General features: G+C 43.2%; 1 protein-coding gene across 1 annotated transcript in view; it reads right to left on the reverse strand.

Moving 5' to 3' along the window:
* LOC133503228 (voltage-dependent R-type calcium channel subunit alpha-1E) overlaps window positions 1–22224 on the reverse strand; it is a 120097-nt gene that overhangs the window by 39962 nt on the left and 57911 nt on the right. The window contains exons 6-13 of the mRNA XM_061824603.1: window positions 12198–12301; window positions 11837–11995; window positions 8849–9039; window positions 8563–8666; window positions 7304–7419; window positions 7143–7196; window positions 577–669; window positions 267–476 (exon numbers count right to left, since the gene is read on the reverse strand). Of these exons, the coding sequence (XP_061680587.1) occupies window positions 267–476; window positions 577–669; window positions 7143–7196; window positions 7304–7419; window positions 8563–8666; window positions 8849–9039; window positions 11837–11995; window positions 12198–12301 (1031 nt within the window). The remainder of the gene's footprint in view (window positions 1–266; window positions 477–576; window positions 670–7142; window positions 7197–7303; window positions 7420–8562; window positions 8667–8848; window positions 9040–11836; window positions 11996–12197; window positions 12302–22224) is intronic.

Genomic DNA, 22224 nt, shown 5'->3' on the forward strand with positions numbered 1-22224 from the left:
CTGGCAAATCAATACATCTTTATTTCACAGAGCCTGTGCTGTTTATGTAAATGTTTTTTTTTTTTTTGTCACATTATCAGTTACATATTGATTCTGAACTGCACCAGGTGGATTTGCCACAGATGCTGTTATATTTCATTTTTGTGTGGGATTGATGGTTTCTTTAAGCAACGTGCTGCTGGTGGTATTCTCATTAGGAGATTAAACGGATGAATTCACCAGCGAAGATCGCAAACGCACAACCCGGCACGTAAAGTGTGACTCACACAGGAAGTTGGAGAGCCAGACGGGCTGGTTGTGGTGGACGATGGCCACGCACAGCGTGTTGAGAGCGACCAGGCCCAGCACCGTCCAGTAGAAGGTGTGCGTCTTCACCACGCGCCGAATGGAGATTCGCAAAAGCCGTTCCTTGCGGCGGAAATAGGCGGCGGGACCTCGCCTGCCGCTCCTGAAGCTCTCTCTGGCCATGGGGATGCCTTGGGGGTGGGGGGGACGGACAACGAAGGCGCCGTGTCCTGCCGCTCAGATTGAGATGAGGACGGGCCGGATGACAACACCGGCGAGACGTACACTCACCGACGGAAGAAATGTCGCCGTATTGTTCCTCCCCCGGACTGCGATGCGGCGAGTCCGTAGCTCTCTTTTTAATCGTGGTGGCTCTCTTCAGCACTTCATATGGAGAAGTAGCAACACCACAAAATTAGCAGTAAAACAGCCAAGGCTGCACATACTATTACATAATTTTACTTGATTTTACAGTTGATCAAATGTCGTGTTCTCGATAAGTTTACAAATGAAGCTTTTTTTAAAATTTTGGGGGAGTACTGTGCTCTATATAGAATTTAAAAAAATACATATGCCTCTAAATGATCATTACATAACATCAAAGAATGAAAGAATGACTGGTGAAACTATATCAAACTTTCTATTTAATACATGCCACCAGCTTTTCATGAAGTTTCTCAGTTGCTTGATCAACTACCATTTTTATTTCTATTTATTTATTATTTTACACAAAACAGTTGCCCAGTAGGCACATTTCAAGAGTGCTACATCCGTATAAAAGGTGTTTTATGATAATAATATTAATAATAATAAAGCAGATGCTTTTAGAATATATATCGGTCTTTAAGCCACCTTAAACATTAAACATTAAATAGGACTGTGAATAATATTAGGTGACACCCTCCCTCATTTTACATACAAATATCGTCTGAGAATATTTCATTGAAAAAAGAGGAGTACCGTATTTTCCGCACTATAAGGCGCACCGCATTATAAGGCGCACCTCCAATGAATGACCTATTTTAAAAATTTTCGCATATATAAGGCGCACCGCATTATTAGGCGCACCCCGTAATAAGGCGGATAGAATAGAGGCTTCAGTTGAGGCTGGGGTTACGTTATGCATCCATTAGATGGAGGTGCACTAAAGTCTCAATACTGATCCATATATAAGGCGCACCTGATTATAAGGCGCACTGTCGGCTTTTGAGAAAATTAAAGGCTTTTAGGTACGCCGTACAGTGCGGAAAATACGGTAGTTGAACTTGGAAAATGTGTACAGTGAATACTCGGTTCTCGAACGTACCCGTTCTCGAACAAATCGGTTTTCGAACGAAAATTTCGACATTTTTTTGAAATCAAGTACTTGAACGCCCCTGAAAAAAAACGGACAAAACATAACGCACGCGGCCCGACCAGCTGACCCACAACGTGTATAACGCGGCCTCTGTATGCAGACGTGTCCCGGTAGCTACATTTATTGACTTTTTTTCTTCCAATTGAGGACTATTAACCCTGAATCATGGCTCCAAAGAAGTGACACGAGATAAGTTCTTTGGGAAAAGAAAAGTACTTCCCAAGGGGGCAAGTCACCCCCAGCCAAGAGATTTGATACAGTCGTTGATATTTTTGCATTGCTATTTTCTTGTGAACTTTAATAATGCTCTGTTCCATTAGCATTTATGCATTTTTGTTTTGTTTCAAAGATTTCGTTAACTCGAGTTACGAGTTAATGTTTTTGCTTGTTACTTTTTGTAAAAATAAAAAACAATTTTCTTTGCTTTTTTTCCTTACTTTTTGTAAAATAAAAAAAACAATTTTCTTTGCTTTTTCCCATCATTATTGCTCGTTTAAACTTATTCTCCACTTTTATTATTATTAAAAAAAAAAAAGAGTTTACATGGCTGGGGGCCCGAGTCGCTACAGATACGGCAATGCACTCCCGGCCTAGCCTACTCTACTAATAAAGCATACATTTTAAGTAAAAACTAAATACATTTCTTAAATTATTTCATTATATAAAGTATTTAAACTATACATGTATTTCTACTATGCAGTTTACTGTCAGAAAAAGCTAAGAAAAATACTTTAAAAAGCTCTTTTTTTTTGGGCTTGGAACACATTATGTCTTTTTCCATTCATTGCAATGGGAAATATCGATTCGGATTTCGAACAAATCACTTCTCAAGCTGCATTCTGGAACGGATTGCGGTCGAGAACCGAGGTTGTACTGTATTATCATAAAATGAAAGCAAACTTGTGTAATCATTGTGCTCGCACTTTCATGACTTAATTGACAGACAAAGACAATCTTGACGATGGCATGTCGAAATTTCACACTTTGATTGAGGCTGTAACTGCATCCGCCATTACAAGGTTGATGCAATTGAAAAAAAAATAAACATTGATGCCGTGATTTAGTAACAATTACGATTATAGTGAAATGATCATGTTTTACAATTGAAGAGTATGGAGAATAATTTTTTTTAATCCCATTACATGATCTACTGTAAAAACTGTTCCTGTGGTAATGCTCCTGACAACATTAGCCCCTCCCCAAGCTTGTTTAAACACCTTCATGCAATACGAGGGAAATAATGGAAACAATTGTGTTGACAGAAGATGCAAACTAGCTATAAACACAACAAGGAAACTGATGTCAGTATAATTGGAGCCGAAAGGGAAAAGTTCATCCAAGCTTTTGTTGCGCCGCGGTCGAGCGAGACCGAAACAACAATCGCTTAATGGTGACTTCATGATCCAAACAGCAGAATGCCATTTGTGGATCCCTCTCATCGCACACCATGCTCCGAGGCGGCTTGGCGGGCCATGCAAATCCGTCGATCGTTTGTCCTTTCCATTTTTAATTGGCAACCGTGAAAATGGAAATTGTGCAAGTAAGTCATTATTTTGTGATTGGTTTTAAATTGAACACACACACAAAAATGCCCATTATATATATATATATATATATATATATATATATTATATATATATATATATATATTTAAAGGGACACTGTGTAAGAATGACTTCCATCAAGCATTCATATTGTGTACTGGATGAAAACGAATGGTGCACTCTAGACCCTCAGTTGTTCCACCACATAGCAACAACAGCAGATGTCGTACAGTATATCAAAAAACCTTGAACAAGAACACTAACTAAACTAAATAGAAAAAATGTAAGCTTTCGGCTAATTTAGGAAATATTGACTTGTCGAAGGAGAAAGGTGGAAACTACAGTTTCAAGATGGCAGACTGTCACGCCACAGCTCTACTAGGTAACCACTGTTATTTACAAATGCTAACTGTTATGCATTAGCATTAAGCTAGCTAGGTTTTAGTTGCTGGCATTAAGCTAGCAGAGGTATTCTTGTTCAGTTGTTTTTAATAACCAATGTGTAATTATCTTTGTTCCACGTTTAGTTTGACAGTAAACTTATCTAGCCATTTTCTCGCTTATCCTCACGAGGGTCGCGGGGAGTGCCGCAGCCTCGCCCAGCACTCAACGGGCAGGAGGAGGGGTTACACCCTGAGCTGGTCGCCAGCCAATCGACAAGCAGTCGCACTCACAATCACACTTAAGGACAATTTGGAGTGTCCAATTAATGTTGTATGTTTTTGAGATGTGGGAGGAAACCGGAGTGCCCGGAGAAAACCCACGCAAGCACGGGGAGAACATGCAAACTCCACACAGGCGGGGCTGGGATCGAACCCGGGACCTCAGAACTGTGACGCCAATGCTTTACCAGGTGCCAGAGTAAAATTAATACATGTAACATTCTTTGCTTTCAAAAATGTATTAAATGATTAGAAGAAACGCAGATATCAATATGGGCCTGTGACTGACTAACTAACTAACTAACTTTTGGCTTGTCCCGTGAAAATATTAAACAATGTCCATTTAAATTTTTGTCTCGGATCAAAAATCCGAGATTGAAAAACCAGGTCAGAGGACGGCAGGACGATTTTGATTCGTCGCGTTCACAGGACCCGGAAATTTGCAAATTGACATTCCGGGCTGAGGAGGGATGCAGTTTTTCGATTGTCCCAAAGCTCGGGTAACCTGAACCCTAAAATCTGCACAAGTTTTTAAAAAGTTCTTTTGCATTTGTTAGCCATTACAAACCTTTTCATTACAACTGAATAGTTGGGCAAACTTGCCGTGTAAAAGTGATAAGAAGGGAATACTATGAAACATTTTTGTGGTTTCAGTCATAACAGCCTTGATGAGGGAAACTATATCTCCAATGTGTCCTTCCATTCGACAAAAATGACTTCCGCACACCTGCACGTCTGACTGTTACAAGCTTGCGTCACGTCATGTAAACCCAACTAAAGTAGAAAAATCAAACTCAGTCCTATTGCCTATTCATCAACTTATTCTATTACAATATGAACAATAAGGTAATATCCCGTTTTGTTTTTTTATTTTATTTAAAGGAGAAGTCCACTCATGGAAAATAACAACGTATCAAATAGGTAATGGCATTGGTATTGTAACTTTAAAATAAAGCTTTTCATCATATATCATTTAAGTTTGTTTATCGGCAATTTTGAATTTTCCCTGTCGCTGACATTTTGGCGGGTCACATGACCGACGTGCGCGGACGTGACGCGTCACGTGCTCAACCTGAGGCTCGGTTCCGTTCCTACAAAATCTTTATTTTTAAGTTACAGTCCAAATGACATGAACTATCTGATACATTGTTACTTCCGATGAGTGGACCTCCCCTTTCAAAACAGATAAAATATTGAGTTTCTTAAATTTTTTGATTTTCACTTGCCAATTGAAAATGATCAAGATGACGGATACCCGGATTCATGCACTGCTTTGAAGATGCATTGTCATTCGGTTTCGCGGCGCGTCGGCGTGCATACCGGAGTGGGCGGATGAGCCTGATTTGACCTTTCAGTGCTGGATGTGTTTATCATTAGATTTCATCCTGTACTGACCCCCCCCCCTCCCACCTCCCCCATTCTTTCCTCCATTGCTGGATTCTCAATATTTGCTCGGGCAACCAAACGCACGCACCCACTGTTTGCCAAAGGTGTGAAATACACACTCGCCATGTCCAAGCGTTTGCGTTCTGCTTATTTTCCTGCGCTCCCGCCCCAGACTGGTCGCATCTTTTCACCCAAAGCTATCAAAGCGACCTCATTTCTTTCCATCGCGACAACAGCCGGGCCTCGGTGTCTAACAGCACTAGAAAAGTTCATCCCGTGTGGCGTGGCGAAGTTGAAGAGGCGGCGAGCAGATGTGGACGGGTTCTCACCGTAGGCGCCGCCTGTGCTCCACTCGGGGAGCCTCCTGAGAGCTGCCAATCAATCAGCATTTAATAAAAGTCCTGCTGCTTCAGTGAGGAGGAAAGGTCACAATCATGCCACGACGAGTGCAAATTGTGTGCCGCCGGTGGTCTCAAAATGACACATAAGTGCCATAAACAATGAGGACTCAGCATTAAGGGAAGGTGACTGTCTTTATCTTTCAGTCCAATATGTATTTTGCATTTAATACACAGCAGAATAGCCACATAGGACCATCTGATATTTTTCTGACTCGGCGAAAAGGTTGTTGTAATTGATTGTAATAAATTAGCGCAGATAACAAGCGACCAAATGTGCAAAGGTGGTGTTGTTGTTGGTTGTTTTTATTGCGTATTACAATAAATATGAATATTTTCACCAGTTTCGCAGATCCATTAAACATGGGAAAGTACTTAGCAGAAGGCCAATGGACCATTCCGACCTGTCAATCACTCGTACAATAATAGCCAATCAGATAGCCGCGTTGTCTTAACCCCTGGCTTGACACGCCCCTCTCGCCACATTGTCCCACAACCAATGCTGGTTGTCAGTAGCGTGCGCTTGGAAAAGTTCATGTTACGAAGAAAATGGTCCTCAGATGCGCTTAGGGAACATGCAATTCTGAGGAAATATATCCGGCTAGGTTGATTCATTTTCCAAAGCCTAAAACAGAGTTGACGAAGTGTGTACGATGGATCAAGGCTCGCGGAAGAGCGCACGTACAACTAAATCTGGACAATATTTACTAACACAAGGCTGTATGTTCAAAGGTAAGCGAGGGAGAAGTAAGTACCTTCTCGGAGTTTGATTGATTTATTACTTTCACTTTGTTAGTGTATCACTGTCCTGCTGAATGAAGTGTGTCATGTTTTATGTCAAAGAGTCGGGTTAGTGATACGTAAATGCGCCATGTGATGCAAGAGAAATGCCTATTTGCTTATTTTTTAAGACAGAGCTCTGGCTTCGATTACGAGCCAAGTCAAATGAATACACCCAATCACTTATAAAGACTACAATGATATTACTCGTGATCTTTCCAAGTAAAAAGTACTCACCCTGCTTTACACGCGCAGTACGATTCCACTATTTTATCCTGTTGGATTCCAATAAGACGTTTGTGAGGCGTCAAACTTTTTTATGCCAACGTTTCGCTCTAACTCTGACATTGCGTCCCGCTCTGTCCATATCCTTGCGTGAAATTGTTGAGTCTGACGCATTTGGCAAAAAACATACCCCAATATTATCTGGAATACACGATAGAGAATCGACTTCAAACATGTTCTGTTCAATCGCCATTTTGGAAGCTTGTGGGACATGGCTAAGGGGGCGGAGCTTAAGGCCACCATCGGAAAGGTCCATCCTCATGTAATTTCCGTATCACGGACAGGAGTGTACTTTAGTTTCCTGTTTTGCATGTTAAAATCTTACTCGATAATGAAATAGTATACGAGAATAATTTGGCACCTTTGGAATAAAATTTCCTGCTTGCATTGTTTAGTAGTGTCAGCAAGTTTACTGGAGATCAAAAACCCAAGAACGCTTTCTTACCATCAAGGGCAGAGGGTCCGGGATTCTTATTTTCCTCGGCGAGTATGACCTCCTCTGGAAAAAAAAAGAAGCACATATTAAGAGCAAAATATTGTGCGAGTGGGTTGCTTTGAACGACTTTCTTCTCTTTTTTTGTGATCTGAAAGTGAGGACGACGCCACCTGCTCTGTCGATCCAGGCCCGGTAACCGTTGAGCTCTCGCTCGATCTGCTGCTGGCGCCTCAGTTTCATGAAGGCCCTGCGGTTCTCCACCCGCTCCCTCTCCTTGGCAAACTCGCTGCAGGATCCGAGCACAAAATGTTACTTTTGTCATGAGAGAAGCTAACTTTTGAGATGTTTAAAAAAAAAAAAAACACATGCAACCCGTACGCACTCAAATACTCCCACAATTACTACAATATAGCTTTCTTTTATGTATAGTTGTGTACTCCACGACTGATATATCTGAATTATTGTTGATCCATGTATAGCCGTCAAATACAAGGCTGCTGACTGCCCTCGCTGTTTTTGGTTCACATTCGCATAGTTTATTATCCATCCATCCATTTTCTTTGCCGCTTATCCTCACGTGGGTCGTGAGAGGGCTGGAGCCTATCCCAGGTGTCAATGGGCAGGTGGCGGGGTACACCCAGAACTGGTTGCCAGCTAATCGCGGGGCACATCGAGACAAACAGCCGCACTCACAATCACGCCTTAGGGCAATTTAGTGTGTCCAATTACTAAAGATGTTGATATTTTAATTATAATTTATTTGTATTTCCTTCACAAACTTTTTAAATACAGTGCACTTTTTTTAAAGGTTAATTCGGCCTTAGAGGTGCATCACAATAATAATTAGAATACCAGTGAAGATTGTTTGTGCAAACGAAAACCCAAAACCATTACATGGAATGTAAATATGATAAACTTCCAACCAACCAATTTTTCCATACTGCTTATGCTCACAAGTGTCACGGTCACACTGGATCCGATGCCAGCTATCCTTGAGCGACAGAGGACACGCTGAGCTCATCCCCAGGGAAACATTACATGAACATACATCCATCCATTTTCTTCGGCGCTTATCCTCACGAGGGTCACGGGGAGTGCCGGAGGCTATCCCAGCTGTCAACGGGCAAGGAGGCGGGGTACACCCTGAACTGGTTGCCTTAAAACTCGTGATAACTCCTGATGTACAGTGCTGCTGACTATTCACATTGACATCTGTATATAGTATCGATTTATTCATGGCATTCATATCTGCATATATTGAATGTATAATTCATGTAAAGTTACCTCATATCTTATTTCTGCTTATTCTGCTCAGTCCTGATGCCAGGGGATGTGTGTGTGTTCTTTTTTTAATTGCTACTGATCCGACTGTCCAATTTCCCAACTCAGTGTTTATTCCAATCTCGGAAGAACTGAAATCGGGACGTACCCAGAGAGGACTCCAAGCACCAGGTTCAGGACGAAGAAGGAGCCGATGATGATGAGCGGGATGAAATAGAGCCAGTTCCAACTGGGCCCCAAAGCGTCGTCAACCTGAGGCGTAAACACAAACCGGAACACGTTGATTTGCAATCAGGCGGGTGCCGACGCGTCCAGATTTGATCTTGCACAATCGAATCGGATCCAGTAGTAAAGTTGTCGCAAAACATTCTGCAAAGAATTTACCGCGCAAATTTTGTTGAGATTTTATTATTGAATGAGCATCACGGCCTCACATTGTAGAGCACAGTGGTCCACCCCTCCAGGGTGATGCATTGGAAGACGGTCAGAACGGCAAACAGGATGTTGTCAAACTGCGTGATGCCGTCGTTGGGGCCGATCCACGTGTCGCCGCAGGTGTACTTGGCCGGGCACTGACGGACGCCGCACGGGAACTCGGACTCAGAGGAGTCCACCGTCTCGTTTTCTGCAGGGAGGGGTGGGGGGTGGGGGGCAAGGAAGAGAGATCACCTGTAAGATAGTGCTAAGACACCTGTGGGTTCATTATCATGTACACAGGACTCAAGAAGTCGACACACCCCTGTTGAAATGCCACATTTTTTGTGATATAAAATATAGTCAGCAATATATATGATTTCAAAACTTTTCCCACAAGACCTATTATATTTCATCCATCCATCCATTCATTTTTCACGCCGCTTATCCTCACAAGGGATCACGGGAGTTGTCAGAGCCAGTCCAAGGTAGCTTCAGGAAATAGGCAGACTACAATTTAAAAAAAATAATAATAATTGAGAGGGGAAGTGAAAATAAACAACTGTAAGAATCAGATCCTATAAGTTTGCACATTCTCTTTTAATTGAAGATGTTCGGAATTAACGGATCACATTCAACGTAATCACTGATTAACGTCAAGTAAAGCTAAGTTGCGTTATTTTCGAAGGCTGGAAGGGAAAGTATGTATTTAGGAGTGTTCATAATTCCCTCTACGGTAAGTTAAAGGAAATGTTCAATTCACACTACACTTGAAAGTTGTGCATTGCTTTTTTTCTTGTGAACTTTAATAATCCTCTGTTCCATTAGCATTTCTGCATTTTTGCTTTGTTTCAAAGATTTCGTTAACTCGAGTTACGAGTGAATGTTTTTGGGTGTTATTTTTTGCTTTGTTTCCCCTCATTTCTTGCTTGTTTAAAGTTATTCTGCACTTTTATTAATTTAAAAAAAAAAAAAAGTTTTCAAGGCTGGGGGCCGAGTCGCTACAGATACGGCAATGCACTCCCAGCCTAGCCTACTCTACTAATAAACCATACATTTTAAGCAAAAAATAAATATATTTCTTAAATTATTTCATTATATAAAGTATTTAAGCTATACATGTATTCCTACTATGATGTTTATTATCAGGAAAAGCTAAAAAAATGCTTTAAAAAGCCTAATTTTTTCAGCTTGGAATGCATTATTTCTTCTTCCATTCATCGTATTGGGAAATGTCGATTCGGTTTTCGAACAAATCACATCTCGAACCGCCTTCTAGAACGGATTGCGATGGAGAAACGAGGCCTCCTCATTGTCACTTTGAATTTTGCTGGTCTCTTTTGAGCCGCTCACCGTGTGTATCGTCAAGTCATGTTTGCACAAGCGTGCGTACATGATTGGAATAATGACGCTAAAACTTCATGTACAAGTAGGTAGCTGAAGGTCACTCGTGCATAACACACACCAGTATTGCATCCAAATTGAGCTCAGTCATGCCCGTATGTATGTATCTTGTGCAATGCGGTTTACAACTCAAAATTCTAAAATGACTTTTTCCATCTCCTCACACTGATGCATTATTCATAGATTTTTTCCAACTACAAGTTGCTCCCTTTTGTTTCATTCGCTCCATCAGAGCACGATTTCTTATTTTCATTCTTTTTTTTTTTTTTTTTTAAACAGAGCAGCTCAAATTAGTGGTTGGCAAATAACATAGTAGTAATATCTGGATGCCACTTTTGGCTTCCCTCACAAAAGTGCGCAGCATGATTTATAGCATCTTTGTTGGCATCTAAAACTGGAACATTACGACTTAAAGGGGAAATCCAGTGCTTTGCATGAACAGTGTATCGAATAGGTCACGTAATATTTACCCTATTTTGATAATGTGTTGTTAAATCCTCTCTCATTTAATAGTGTTTTGAGAAGATTTTTATCGACAATTAAAAATTTTCAGGGGTGCTGCCATTTTTGCGAGTCACATGACGTCTACCGTGCCGCAACAAAGGGTCGATTACATGGGACACCATTTATGCCCAGTGCTGATTTCTCGAATGTATCCTCATTTGATGAAGAAATAGCAGTATCGGTTGATTGGGAAGACGGAGGAATACTTCCATACAGATTTGAACCTGTGGCTGTAATTAATGTTGAATATTCGGGTGGTTCTTTGGGCGGAATGACGCGGAGTCTGACTACTCGGAGGCCTACGTGCAGGACATAAGTGCCTAAACACAGGCCCCCGGGAGCTCCGGGCTGGCAGCCGTGGATGGTTCTTCGAACGGGAATGATGCGGAGTCTGACGAGTGAGCTCTGGCGGCTGGGCGCGAGCCGAGCTTCCAGGCGGCGGAGTCCGTTAGCTCCGGACGCTGAAGGTAGGCTAAAGGCCTCCGCCACCACTGAAGCTCGACTAAAGGCCTCCGCCAAAGCTCGGCTAAAGGCCTCCGCCAAAGCTCGGCTAAAGGCCTCCGCCAAAGCTCGGCTAAAGGCCTCCGCCGCCGCCAAAGCTCGACTAAAGGCCTCCGCCACCACTGAAGCTCGACTAAAGGCCTCCGCCACCACTGAAGCTCGACTAAAGGCCTCCGCCAAAGCTCGGCTAAAGGCCTCCGCCGCCGCCAAAGCTCGGCTAAGGGCCTCCGCCATCCCCAAAGCTTGGCTAAAGGCCTCCGCCATCCCCAAAGCTTGGCTAAAGGCCTCCGTCGCCACCGAAGGCGGGCCGCAAGCCGAGCTTCGACGTCTTCTCAAAAAAACTATTAAATGAGCGAGGATTTAACATCAAATTGTCAACATAGGGTACATATTACATGACCTATTCGATACACTGTTCACGGAAAGCACTTGATTTCCCCTTTGAGTACGTTTTGTTACCTCTTGATGGGAGGTGCCTTGTCTGATAATGTCCAAACTAAAACCAGAAGATATTCCAGGACAGTCTTCCCTCTTGTTATTGTTAATGAAGAGCGTATGAGTGCACCTGTTAGCGTTACGCGCGTGCTCGAGAGGCTTACCGAGTATTCCCGGCTGCGGCGTGCAGTTGTGGTGCAGTTTGCCGCTGTAAAACTCCAAGCCGATGATAGCGAACATGAGGATGGCAAAAAAGAGCAGCAGGCCTATCTGGAGCAGTGGAATCATGGCCTTCATGATGGACTTCAGAACGATCTGCAGACCTGGCGTGATAGCGCGACTCACTAATCAGCGGAGCGAAGTTAAAAAACTGTTTAAAACTTAGAGGTGCACAAGATTTTGTTTGTATTTAACACCTGGGAAATCTTTACAATTTTGAAATGTTTTCATTCTGTCATATCATGCTTGCATTCCAAACAAAACTTTCCACGACAAACAAAAGTCAATATAGTAGCCGTTCCTCACTTGGGATGCCCGAAACCAGTTTCAGTGGTCGCAGCACCCGCACTGCCCTCAGAGTCCTCAAGTCCACCGAGATGTTCAAATGAGCGCCCGCTGCAGCCAGAATCCTGATGAACAGAACACAGGAAGAGAAGAAAAGGAAAAACAACAAGAAGAAAAGCCATGAACGTTGGGATTTAGTTTATTGGAGGAGGGCTGCAGTGCTCTGATACAGCGCACGAGGATGTGAGGGGTCTACAGCCGTAAACAAGCGGGAGGTTTTTTGGGGGCTGCCAAAAGGCTGTGGGCCTCTGTGTTGGCGCTGTGGCAAGAGCGAGCTTAGAGCGGAACAGAGAACGCGGCGCCATCGCCGGAGACGATGGACACCCGCGGCCTGAAGCCACGTGAAGCTCGTGAACACACACACAAAAACACACAGATCCTTTTAGAATTAAACAAAGCATAAATACATCTTAAGCGGACGTTTTTTCCCTCTTCTAAAACCAATACGATACCTCCAATCTCTGTGACATTTATTGTTTTGACTCTAGAGCTTTCCAGCACACCCTCTACAATCATTTTCACCAGAGGCGGGTTTTGGTACCCGGGCCGTCAATACGTTGCACCGAGCCTGAGCGCAAAGAGCGGAAATATGCAGCTAACACGAGGGAATATAAACATTTTTGGGTGCAGAATCCAAAACTGATCTCAGTTTTTCTATATCACGTCAAGTTTTTGAACAAAGTGACAAAAAGATGGAGCAAAGAAAATAGATACTGATGTAAATAAAACACTAAGATGGAATACTAACTAAAATAGATGAAATAAAATCTGAATCAGAATTAGTTTTAATGGACAAGTGTGTAGAACACACAAGGAATTTTTCATTTCCGTTCATAGGAATTATTCCTTATAAGACGTGCAAGATGTCAAATCTATATAGATAAGTATGTTAATGTCAATTGTGCAAAGGGAGCAATCGTGCAGTCTGCAAAATAAATCAATATTAAAAGTTCAAGTAAATTAAATTAATTAAATCAAAAGTATATACATATATATATATATATATACATACATATATATATATACATATACATACATATATATATATACATACATATATATTGCTCATACTATTACTCATTGGACCTGCAGGGTGTGAGTGAGTGTCCTAACATGGCACAAGGTAGAAAAATAATAGGTTCGCTGATCAAGAATTTAATGATTTAATTGCCAGAGGGAAAAAAAACTGTGTTTGAATGCCTGCTACTTTTGACTTTCATTGTTCTGTATTGCTTTTCCGACGGAAGGAGCTGGAAGAGCCGGTGGCCAGGATGCAAAGGATCTGAGGGGATCCTACCTGCTCTGGACCTGGTTCGCGTAGCGTGCAAGTCCTCGATAGTGGGCTTACAACGGTATGGCCATGGTTATAAAGTTAAGCAAAAAGCTATCATGAATCCTCTTAATTCCTACGATGCAAGCTTTCTGTTTGCAGATATTGATAGGACTGACATATTGGGAGCTTCGCACACATCCGCCTCAATTGTGAATGCACAAGCAAGTTGCCACACAGCTGAAGAGGAGTCCAATCTTAATGAGCTGGCAAATATCACCACAGCTAAATTAGTGGAGTTTTGCTTATCTGGAGCGTATGAGGTTTTGGAATCAGCATGACAATTTTTGTTTTAATCGAATCTCTCCCCTATAATTGCTGTGCATATAACAACAACAGCAGAAGAGCGGTGAGATGTGCCGTCGGTGTGTCAGAAGAATTTAAGGTGGAGGTGGGACTGCATCAGGGATCCGCGCTGAGCCCCTTCCTGCTTGGTAGTAATGGATAGACTGACAGATGAGGTTAGACTGGAATCCCCTTGGACCATGCTGTTTGCAGATGATATTGTGATCGGCAGTGAACACAGGGAGCATGCAGAGGAACAGTTAGATAGATGGAGGTATGCACTGGAAAGGAGAGAAATGAAGATGAGCCGAACCAAAACAGAATATATGTGCGTGAATGTGAGGGCCGGAGGAGGAAGAGTGAAGCTGCAGGGAGAAGAGATGGCGAGGGTGGATGACTTCAAATACTTGGGGTCAACAATACAGCGCAACGGTGAGCGTGGTAAGGAAGTGAAGAAACGGGTCCAAGCGGGGTGGAACAGTTGGCGGAAGGTGTCTGGTGTTCTATGTGACAGAAGAGTCTCCGCTAGGATGAAGGGCAAAGTTTATAAAACGGTGGTGAGGCCGGCCATGATGTACCAATTAGAGACAGTGCCACTGAAGAGACAACAGGAAGCAGAACTGGAGGGAGCAGAAATGAAGATGTTTAGGTTCTCGCTTGAGCTCTATAGAGGGAAAACCAAAGTTGGACGTTTTGGAGACAAGGGGAGAGAGAGCAGACTTCAGTTCTGGTTTTGGTTTGGACATGTCCAGAGGCGAGAGACTGAGTATGTAGAAGGGTACTCAGGATGGCTCAGTGAGAGGAAGACCAAAGAAAAGGTTGATGGATGCTGTGAGGGAGGACAAGAAGACTGTGGGTGTTAGAGAGGAAGATGCACGACATCAGCTTAGATGGAAAAAGATGGGACAAGCCGAAAGGAAGAAGAATAACAACAACAAACGCAAATAAGCAGGGAATTGGGTTTTAAAAAAAAACACAACACATGCATGTTTTTGGAATGTCAAGAAAATCAGAAGCTCAGGAGCCGCGAATCAAACTGGCAACTTGAGAACTGTGAGGCAGAGGCGCCACCAAAATGTGCCACCAAGCCGCCTCTACGGTCTTGTTTGATTTGCAGTAATTAAAAAAAGAACAGACATGAGGCAGAACACATCAGACTGACGTAAATCAGATGGGGTGCGAAGGACTGAAATAGTTCGTCTTTGTCATCATAATCAGCACAAATATAGACATATCGGTGGAAGTATCATCACGAGCTTCACATCTCCAACCGCGCCCTCCTCTCACTTTCCGCAACTCCAGCTCGGCGTCATGTCATCCGGCACTTCCTGCTCGCGTCGCTCTTTTCTCACGCCTTTTCTTCACATCATTAGCCCGTCGCGGCTGCTCTTTAGTTGTTATGGTGACAAACGGCGCCGAGGTTCTAAAAATGTCACCCTCGTTTAGATCAGTCAGTCGGCGGTTGGGTGGCGGCCCGCTCTCAACGTCCACCGGCCGATAAAATATCTGCCGGCATTAATGAAGCCAGTACATTCGTGTGCAACTGCGCTCGTTAGGGTTGGATATTCAGTGGCAGCTAAAAAAATAATACAAATAATAACCTCAACATCACTTGTGTGTAGTCGCTAAGTACGACGTTTTGGAGCTGCAAGTCTGGCAGCAGAAAGTGTGACGTAAATAAGCCGAGGGAGCGACAACAGACGCTCGGATTGGCACAAATGAACAACTTGGCTCACAATTTGTGTCCTCCCTCCTTTTTTTCCCCACCAGCAGACTGTTCATTTATTTGTGGGGTTTTGTCTCGGGCGGAGCAGAATGCAAGATCCCGCAGCGCCGTGTGCACAATAAAATGATTACAACGAAATGAAATTGCCGCCTTGTGGTTGTCCCTGCTAGCCGAGCAACAATCGGTGTGCATTTCCCCCTCGCAGGCCGCGACATATTGGACAATATCTGTAAGCGCCATCAACAGGAATTATGCTTGGTTAATGAAAGTTGTCTTTGTAGTTGAACCCTTGGCATGCCTTCGGCCACTTTGTGATCAGAAACATACAATGGACCTTTCCGATGGAGACCTTACGCGCCGCCCCCTTAGCCATGTCCCACAAGCTTTCAAAATGGTGATTGAACATAACATGTTTGAAGTTGATTCTCTATCGCGTATTCCAGATAATATTAAGGTATGTTTTTTTGCCAAATGTGTCAGACTTGTCCAAGAAAGTTGTACAGAGCGGGTCTCAACTATTTCCCGCGAGGATGTGTACATGGAATTCATATTTTGGACGGAGCAGGACACAATGTCAGAGTTATAGCGAAATGTTGGCGATCGATGCAAAAAAAGTTTGACACATCACAAACTTCATATTGAAATCCAACAGGATAAAATAGTGGAATCATACTGCGCATGTAAAGCAGGGTGAGTACTTTTTACTTGGAAAGACCACGACTAATATCATTGTAGTCTTTAGAAGTGAGTGGGTGTATTCATTGGACTTGGCTCGTAATCGAACCCCACGCACGTTCCCCAAGTTCATCTGAGGACCATTTTCTTTGTAACATTAACTTTTCCAAGCGCACGCTACTGACAACCAGCATTGCTTGTGGGATAATACGGCGAGAGGGGCGTGTCAAGCCAAGGGTTAAGACAATGCAGCTATCTGATTGGCTATTCTTGTACGAGTGATTGACAGGGCGGAAAGGTCCATTGGTTACAGCTACAAGAAGCATTTATATTGCAGTGATGTACAAACTACATTTATGATATTGGAATCCTTATTGTATAATTTATCAGTCCGTGTTCCTGTGTCAAATTTCTTGTGTTGAGTTTAATGAACGCTTAAGCGTCCACATTAAAAGCGGTCGAGTGCTGACTATAATATGACGACCTTTAAAATATTGAATGTCATCCCTTTATTAGCGGTCCCGAGCAGTCATTTGTGTAAAATATGGTCGTAATCGAGTGGGGGGCCATGCGTTTCGTGACTTCCACGAATGTTGCCCCACTAATCGGTTCATCCTGGGGTCAAAGTGGATGTGCGGGTCAAACTCAAGTGAATTTCCTCTCTTCCTGTAATGTTTGCAAAGTCCATAATGAAAAAAAAAAAGAATATCATGTTGTTGATCAATTTGTTTCAGGTCACACTATTAAACGTACATGTTTGATACATACTGTATTGTATTTGAACACATACACTGCCAATGACTGCATTAGAAGTCAATTATCCACGGGTTGAAAGCTAGTTATAAGTTATAAGTGGGTAATAAGCTAGTAATTAGCTACAAGCAGTTATACGCGATCATCAGATCTGACTACTAATGCAACTGTACATAAACTATTTAAATGATCCCGATTTACCCCTCGGGGCGTGCCTGTTTGCATATGCATGAATAAAAATAAAAATTAAAAATAAATCCATCAAGCAGTCACGAAGAGAGACACGCACAGGCGGCGGCGAGCCAGTCACACCTGTCAGCCGCGACACGGGACGACCCGTGGCGCCGCCGCACGGCGTGACAAATCTGCAGGGACAAGCGCCGGGCCATGATAGTGACAACGCGGTGACTTGTGCGGCACGAAGCTGTCAAAACGCAAAACCTCATATGTACAGTACGCTCACCGACTGCAACATGAAGGTACAACTCCACGAGAGATGTATCGAATATTCTGCTTCGTAGTTCTCAGTTTGTAGTGACGAGATGATGCATGAGGGACAGTCGTTCTATAGCATTGATCCGTCCATCCATCCATCCATCCATTATCCAAGCCGCCCATCCTCACAAGGGTCACGGGAGAGCTGGAGCCTAACCCAGCCAGCTTTGGGCAAAAGACGGACTACACCCTGAACTGGTCGTCAGTCAGTCGCAGGGCAGACATCAACACAATCACTGAGCGGGAATCGATCCCACGTTGCCTGCACCAAAGCCAGGCGTGTGTACCACTACACCATCAGTGATTATAGTATTTTATCATAGTATTTGTATAATTGTGGCATGAGAGTGGTTGTACCAAGATGTGGACTATGTTCCCCACAATTCACCACACACAGACTAGTTCTTAAGTCGTGCCAGTCATAAAAAAAAGAAAATTGTTATATACCAGAAGTTACATGAATTACGCAAAGTCATATTTAGCACTGCGTTATACCTTTGAGCTTTGTGAACGCTGAGAAGAAGCCCAGCACTTGGCAGGCCTCTTGCTCGCCCTCACATTCAATCAACACTTTTTTTTCACGTTATTTTATTTTTAAACAGGTTATGTAAAACAGGCAAAGACACACTGCGAATTTGACTATTCAACATTAGGGTTCTATTTAAAAAAAAAAACAAAAAACAAACTCTGGTTCAACAATAAATTGTATTGTAATTCACAACAATATTAGCTTTTGGTGAACAACCCTAAATTTAGTCCAGTACTTTATCAAACATGGTTTAGAATGGCATCAGATTTCAGTCAAAATGAGCCGTATCTCACCTAATGCAGTGCTTTTCGTGAGCAAGGGCTGGCCACTGCCAAGAGGGGTGTGGTCTGGCCACTGCTCTGGGCGGTACCACCTCTGAGACCTGTCACACTTGTTTTCCGTGTGGACTTTAATTAAACCATGTATTTAAGTTTGGAGTTTTGTCACTGGCGAGTGTGTTGCATTGTCAGCCTGTGGGACTGTTCGCTTCTGTGCGTAAGTTAGAGTAACCCCTAGTCACAGCAATTCTGTGCCCTTTGGTTTGAGCATGTCCTGTTAAGCTTCTTAGTTTGCCCCATAGTCATCAGACCTTGCTGTATGACTTTTTGGATCAAGCCTGGCCTAGAGTTTTTGTGCCTCTGGCTTGTTTTGGGCTGCCTTTTGGTATCGACCAGTTTCCTGAATAAAACCACATTGAACGTTATGCCTCCGCCTGGAAGTCCTGCATTTGGGTCCGCCCCGCACCTTTGGTTCGTGACAGTGCGCTTGTGTCAGGTTCTCCATTTGTGAACATGCGCACACATACGTTTTTGAAAATGGACATTTATTAAACAAGTTGCCACGAAAAGAATACTGAAGAGTGAAGCTTAACTATACGCCCGTATTTCATAATTCAGCTTCGGGGGGCCAATTTAATACCATCGACTCGGTACCCTTAAGTTGTGTAACACGTGACGCTAATGCTATTTGTTAGCCAGTCCAAAGAATTTTGCATTGATTGTTGACAGTTATCCAAAGCAAAGCTTTGTGGTTGTTTTTAAATACATGTGTAATTCACTTTCTTTTATGCTATGAATATATGTAATATGAATATTACAGTAAACTTCCGATAAACCGCTTGAAGACTTTTTTTTTTACAGAATCAAACTGCCGCTTGCTGAGTTGGGAGTTGATTGTACTTCACTCCCGCCATAAACCATTCGCATCTCAATGGACCTTTCCGACCTGTCAATCACTCGTACAATAATAGCCAATCAGATAGCCCCAATGTCTTAACCCCTAGCTTGACACACCCCTCTTGCCATATTGTCCCAGAAGCAATGCTGGTGGTCAGTAGCGTGCGCTTGGAAAAGTTAATGTTCCATTTGGCACACACGTTTTTTTTTTTTTTTTTTTTTTGCCCCCATGTCATCTCAATAGGCACCTGTCACCAACCGAAAATAAAAATTAAAAGTTAATGTTACGAAGAAAATGGTCCTCAGATACACTTGACGAACGTGCAATTCTGATGAAAGATATCCTGCTAGGTTGATTCATTTTCCAAAGCCTAAAACACAGTTGACGAAGTGTCTACGGTGGATTAAGGCTTGTGGAAGAGCGCGCGTACAAATAAATGTGAACAATATCAACAAACACGGCTGTATGTTTGAAGGTATAGTAAAAAAGTACTCATCCTGCTTTACATTACGCAGTATGATTCCACTATTTTATCCTGTTGGATATCAAAATGAAGTTTGTGAGGCGTCAAACTTTTTTTGCATCGATCGGCAACGTTTGGCTTTAACTCTGATGTCGCGTCGTGCTCCGTCCAAAATATTAATTCCGTGTACATATCCTTGCGTGAAATAGTTGTGACCTCTCTGTAGAACTCCCTTGGACAAGTCTGACACATTGGCAAAAAACTTACCCATATATTATCTGGAATACGCGATAGAGAATCGACTTCAAACATGTTATGTTCCATCGCCATTTTGGAAACTTGTGGGACACGGCAAATGGGGCGGAGCTTAATATTGCCATCGGAAAGGTCCATCGTTTTACTTGTAATTCAAAGCAAAAAAATATATATATAAAACGAAGAAAAAAAAAATCAGCCAAGTGATGGCTTTTCTCTCTAATGACAAGACATCTTGCGGTCTTTATTTCGTACCTTCCCGTGTGGCATCTAATTATTATTAAAAAGTACATTAAAAAAAGAGAGCAAATTTAAATGACAATTTCATTTGAACTGAACTGGATCCCGGCTCACATCTCATCTGCTTTCATCTCACCGCAGCGCTTGGTGCTCTCTGATCTCAACCAGACGAGGACGACGAGACAAGAATGCCCTCGACGAGCTTTGTTTTCATGGCCCGCTCAGCCTCTTTATGGTTGCATGGAGTGGGGGGGGGGGGGGCAAACAAGGACAACGAGCTTGTTAGACTATCAATTTCCTCAACGCCGCCGCCGTCGATCACCGACTCGATCTGGGAGACGGCAGCTGACGTCACTCAGCGGTCGAACGCGCGCTGATGTCCCCCACCCCCACCCCCCCTTCCGACTGCTTGACCGCAGAACCGTGTAAAACAAAGCTCGCGATGGCCGAGGCAAGATGAGCGACGGGCGGGGCAGCCGGCGACAGCCCCGACCGAGGGCGGGGTCCTCTGTCGCCACGGCAACAGCTCCCGGGGACATATGCATCCCTGCTGCAGGCCGCCCGTGTCATCAATTGATTTGATGACAGAGGGGGAATACGATAGGTGGAGACGAGTCACCCTCTCTTTTTCGGCGTGTGTCTGTTCGTGTTTACGCGGGTAACGCCGCATTCCAGGTGTACCGCTGCCAAGCCGACAGAAGGCGTTGCTGGCTCAGAATCTCGTCGTAGTGTTCCATTTGGCACACATGTTCTATTATCACTGATCATGTATCTCTTTTTTTTTTTTTTTGCCCCCCATGTCATCTCAATAGGCACCTGTCACCAACCGATAAAATTGCAATATTTCGCAAAGGTATTAGGAGGCGAATTATTGGAGATATTTGACATTCTGACTGGGTCTCGCACGCCGGGGTGACTTCGCCACGCCGTGGGCGTCGCCTCCTGGCAACTGTTGTCGTCGTAATGGAGGGCTTGTCGCTGAGCGAGACTGCAAAGGTGCCAATTAGCATGTGAGATAACGCATGAACACGTTTTCCCTCATTTCCACTGGTTTAACCTCATTTTTTTGCACATTTCTTCACCTCCTTCCCTTTTTCATCCCCTCATCATTTCACCTCATTTTCTTTTGTAGACTTACCTATTTAAAAAAAAAACACTTTAACTGGTGGGGCAGCGTCCCATTTTTGGGACATCATGATTTTCACATATTATATCCTTCAGTATATGAAAATATCATATATGTTTTAATCTGAAGCCATAATTTGGTATCAGGAGAGGGTCAAAGTTAGCACAGAGTTATTTCCCTTTCCTTCCTGACCCAACATGGCTGCCTCAGGTACACATGGAGCGTTTTCCAAGAGAAGAAAGGGAGAAAGGTCAGCATGCAACCAAGTTTCTCTTCAAAATGCTTATCCATCAGTATTATTAATGCGTACGTGTCGTTCTAGAATAAGAATTAATTCATAAACATATCTCTAGTACGTACCACTTCACAGAACTGATAACATACCTGTTTGCCCGCGACAGGCTACATCTTTTTTGTACTTTGCTTTACACGTTAAACGAAAAAGAAGTGTTATTTCCTTGATTGTCGCCTGTTAGGAGACTTTTATCTCAATAAAGCTAAAATATTCCACCCTGCACATGAATGGGTTAAGTGTCATGCATTTTTTTTTTTTTTTATACCACACGCCTCCCCCTCACTCCCCATCCGTGAAATACTGTATACAGGACCACATAGCCCTGAGCCATCTTAATGAGGGTATTGTGTCCTCCGGTGTCAACACAGTAAGCGAAGGCTCCCGTCAACGCAAATATTGTAAAGCGAGTCAGAAGGGAGGTTCTTTATGTCTCACTCACACAGGAAAATAAAAATCCACGACACTGTTTAATCAGGCGAGGATTCTGGCTGCAAGGGGGTCATGTATAAAACCTTCAAAGAAACTAGATTTAGTTCCGATGAGGTATGTTGCCAACTGGCCCTTTTACGCTGCTTGTAAAAGCTGGCAATTTTTCATCTTTTTGTCCGCATTGCTGTGCGGTATTAAAGGGGGAATGCTA

Source organism: Syngnathoides biaculeatus, chromosome 7, assembly GCF_019802595.1.
Source record: "Syngnathoides biaculeatus isolate LvHL_M chromosome 7, ASM1980259v1, whole genome shotgun sequence".
NCBI classification, from domain to species: Eukaryota; Metazoa; Chordata; class Actinopteri; order Syngnathiformes; family Syngnathidae; genus Syngnathoides; species Syngnathoides biaculeatus.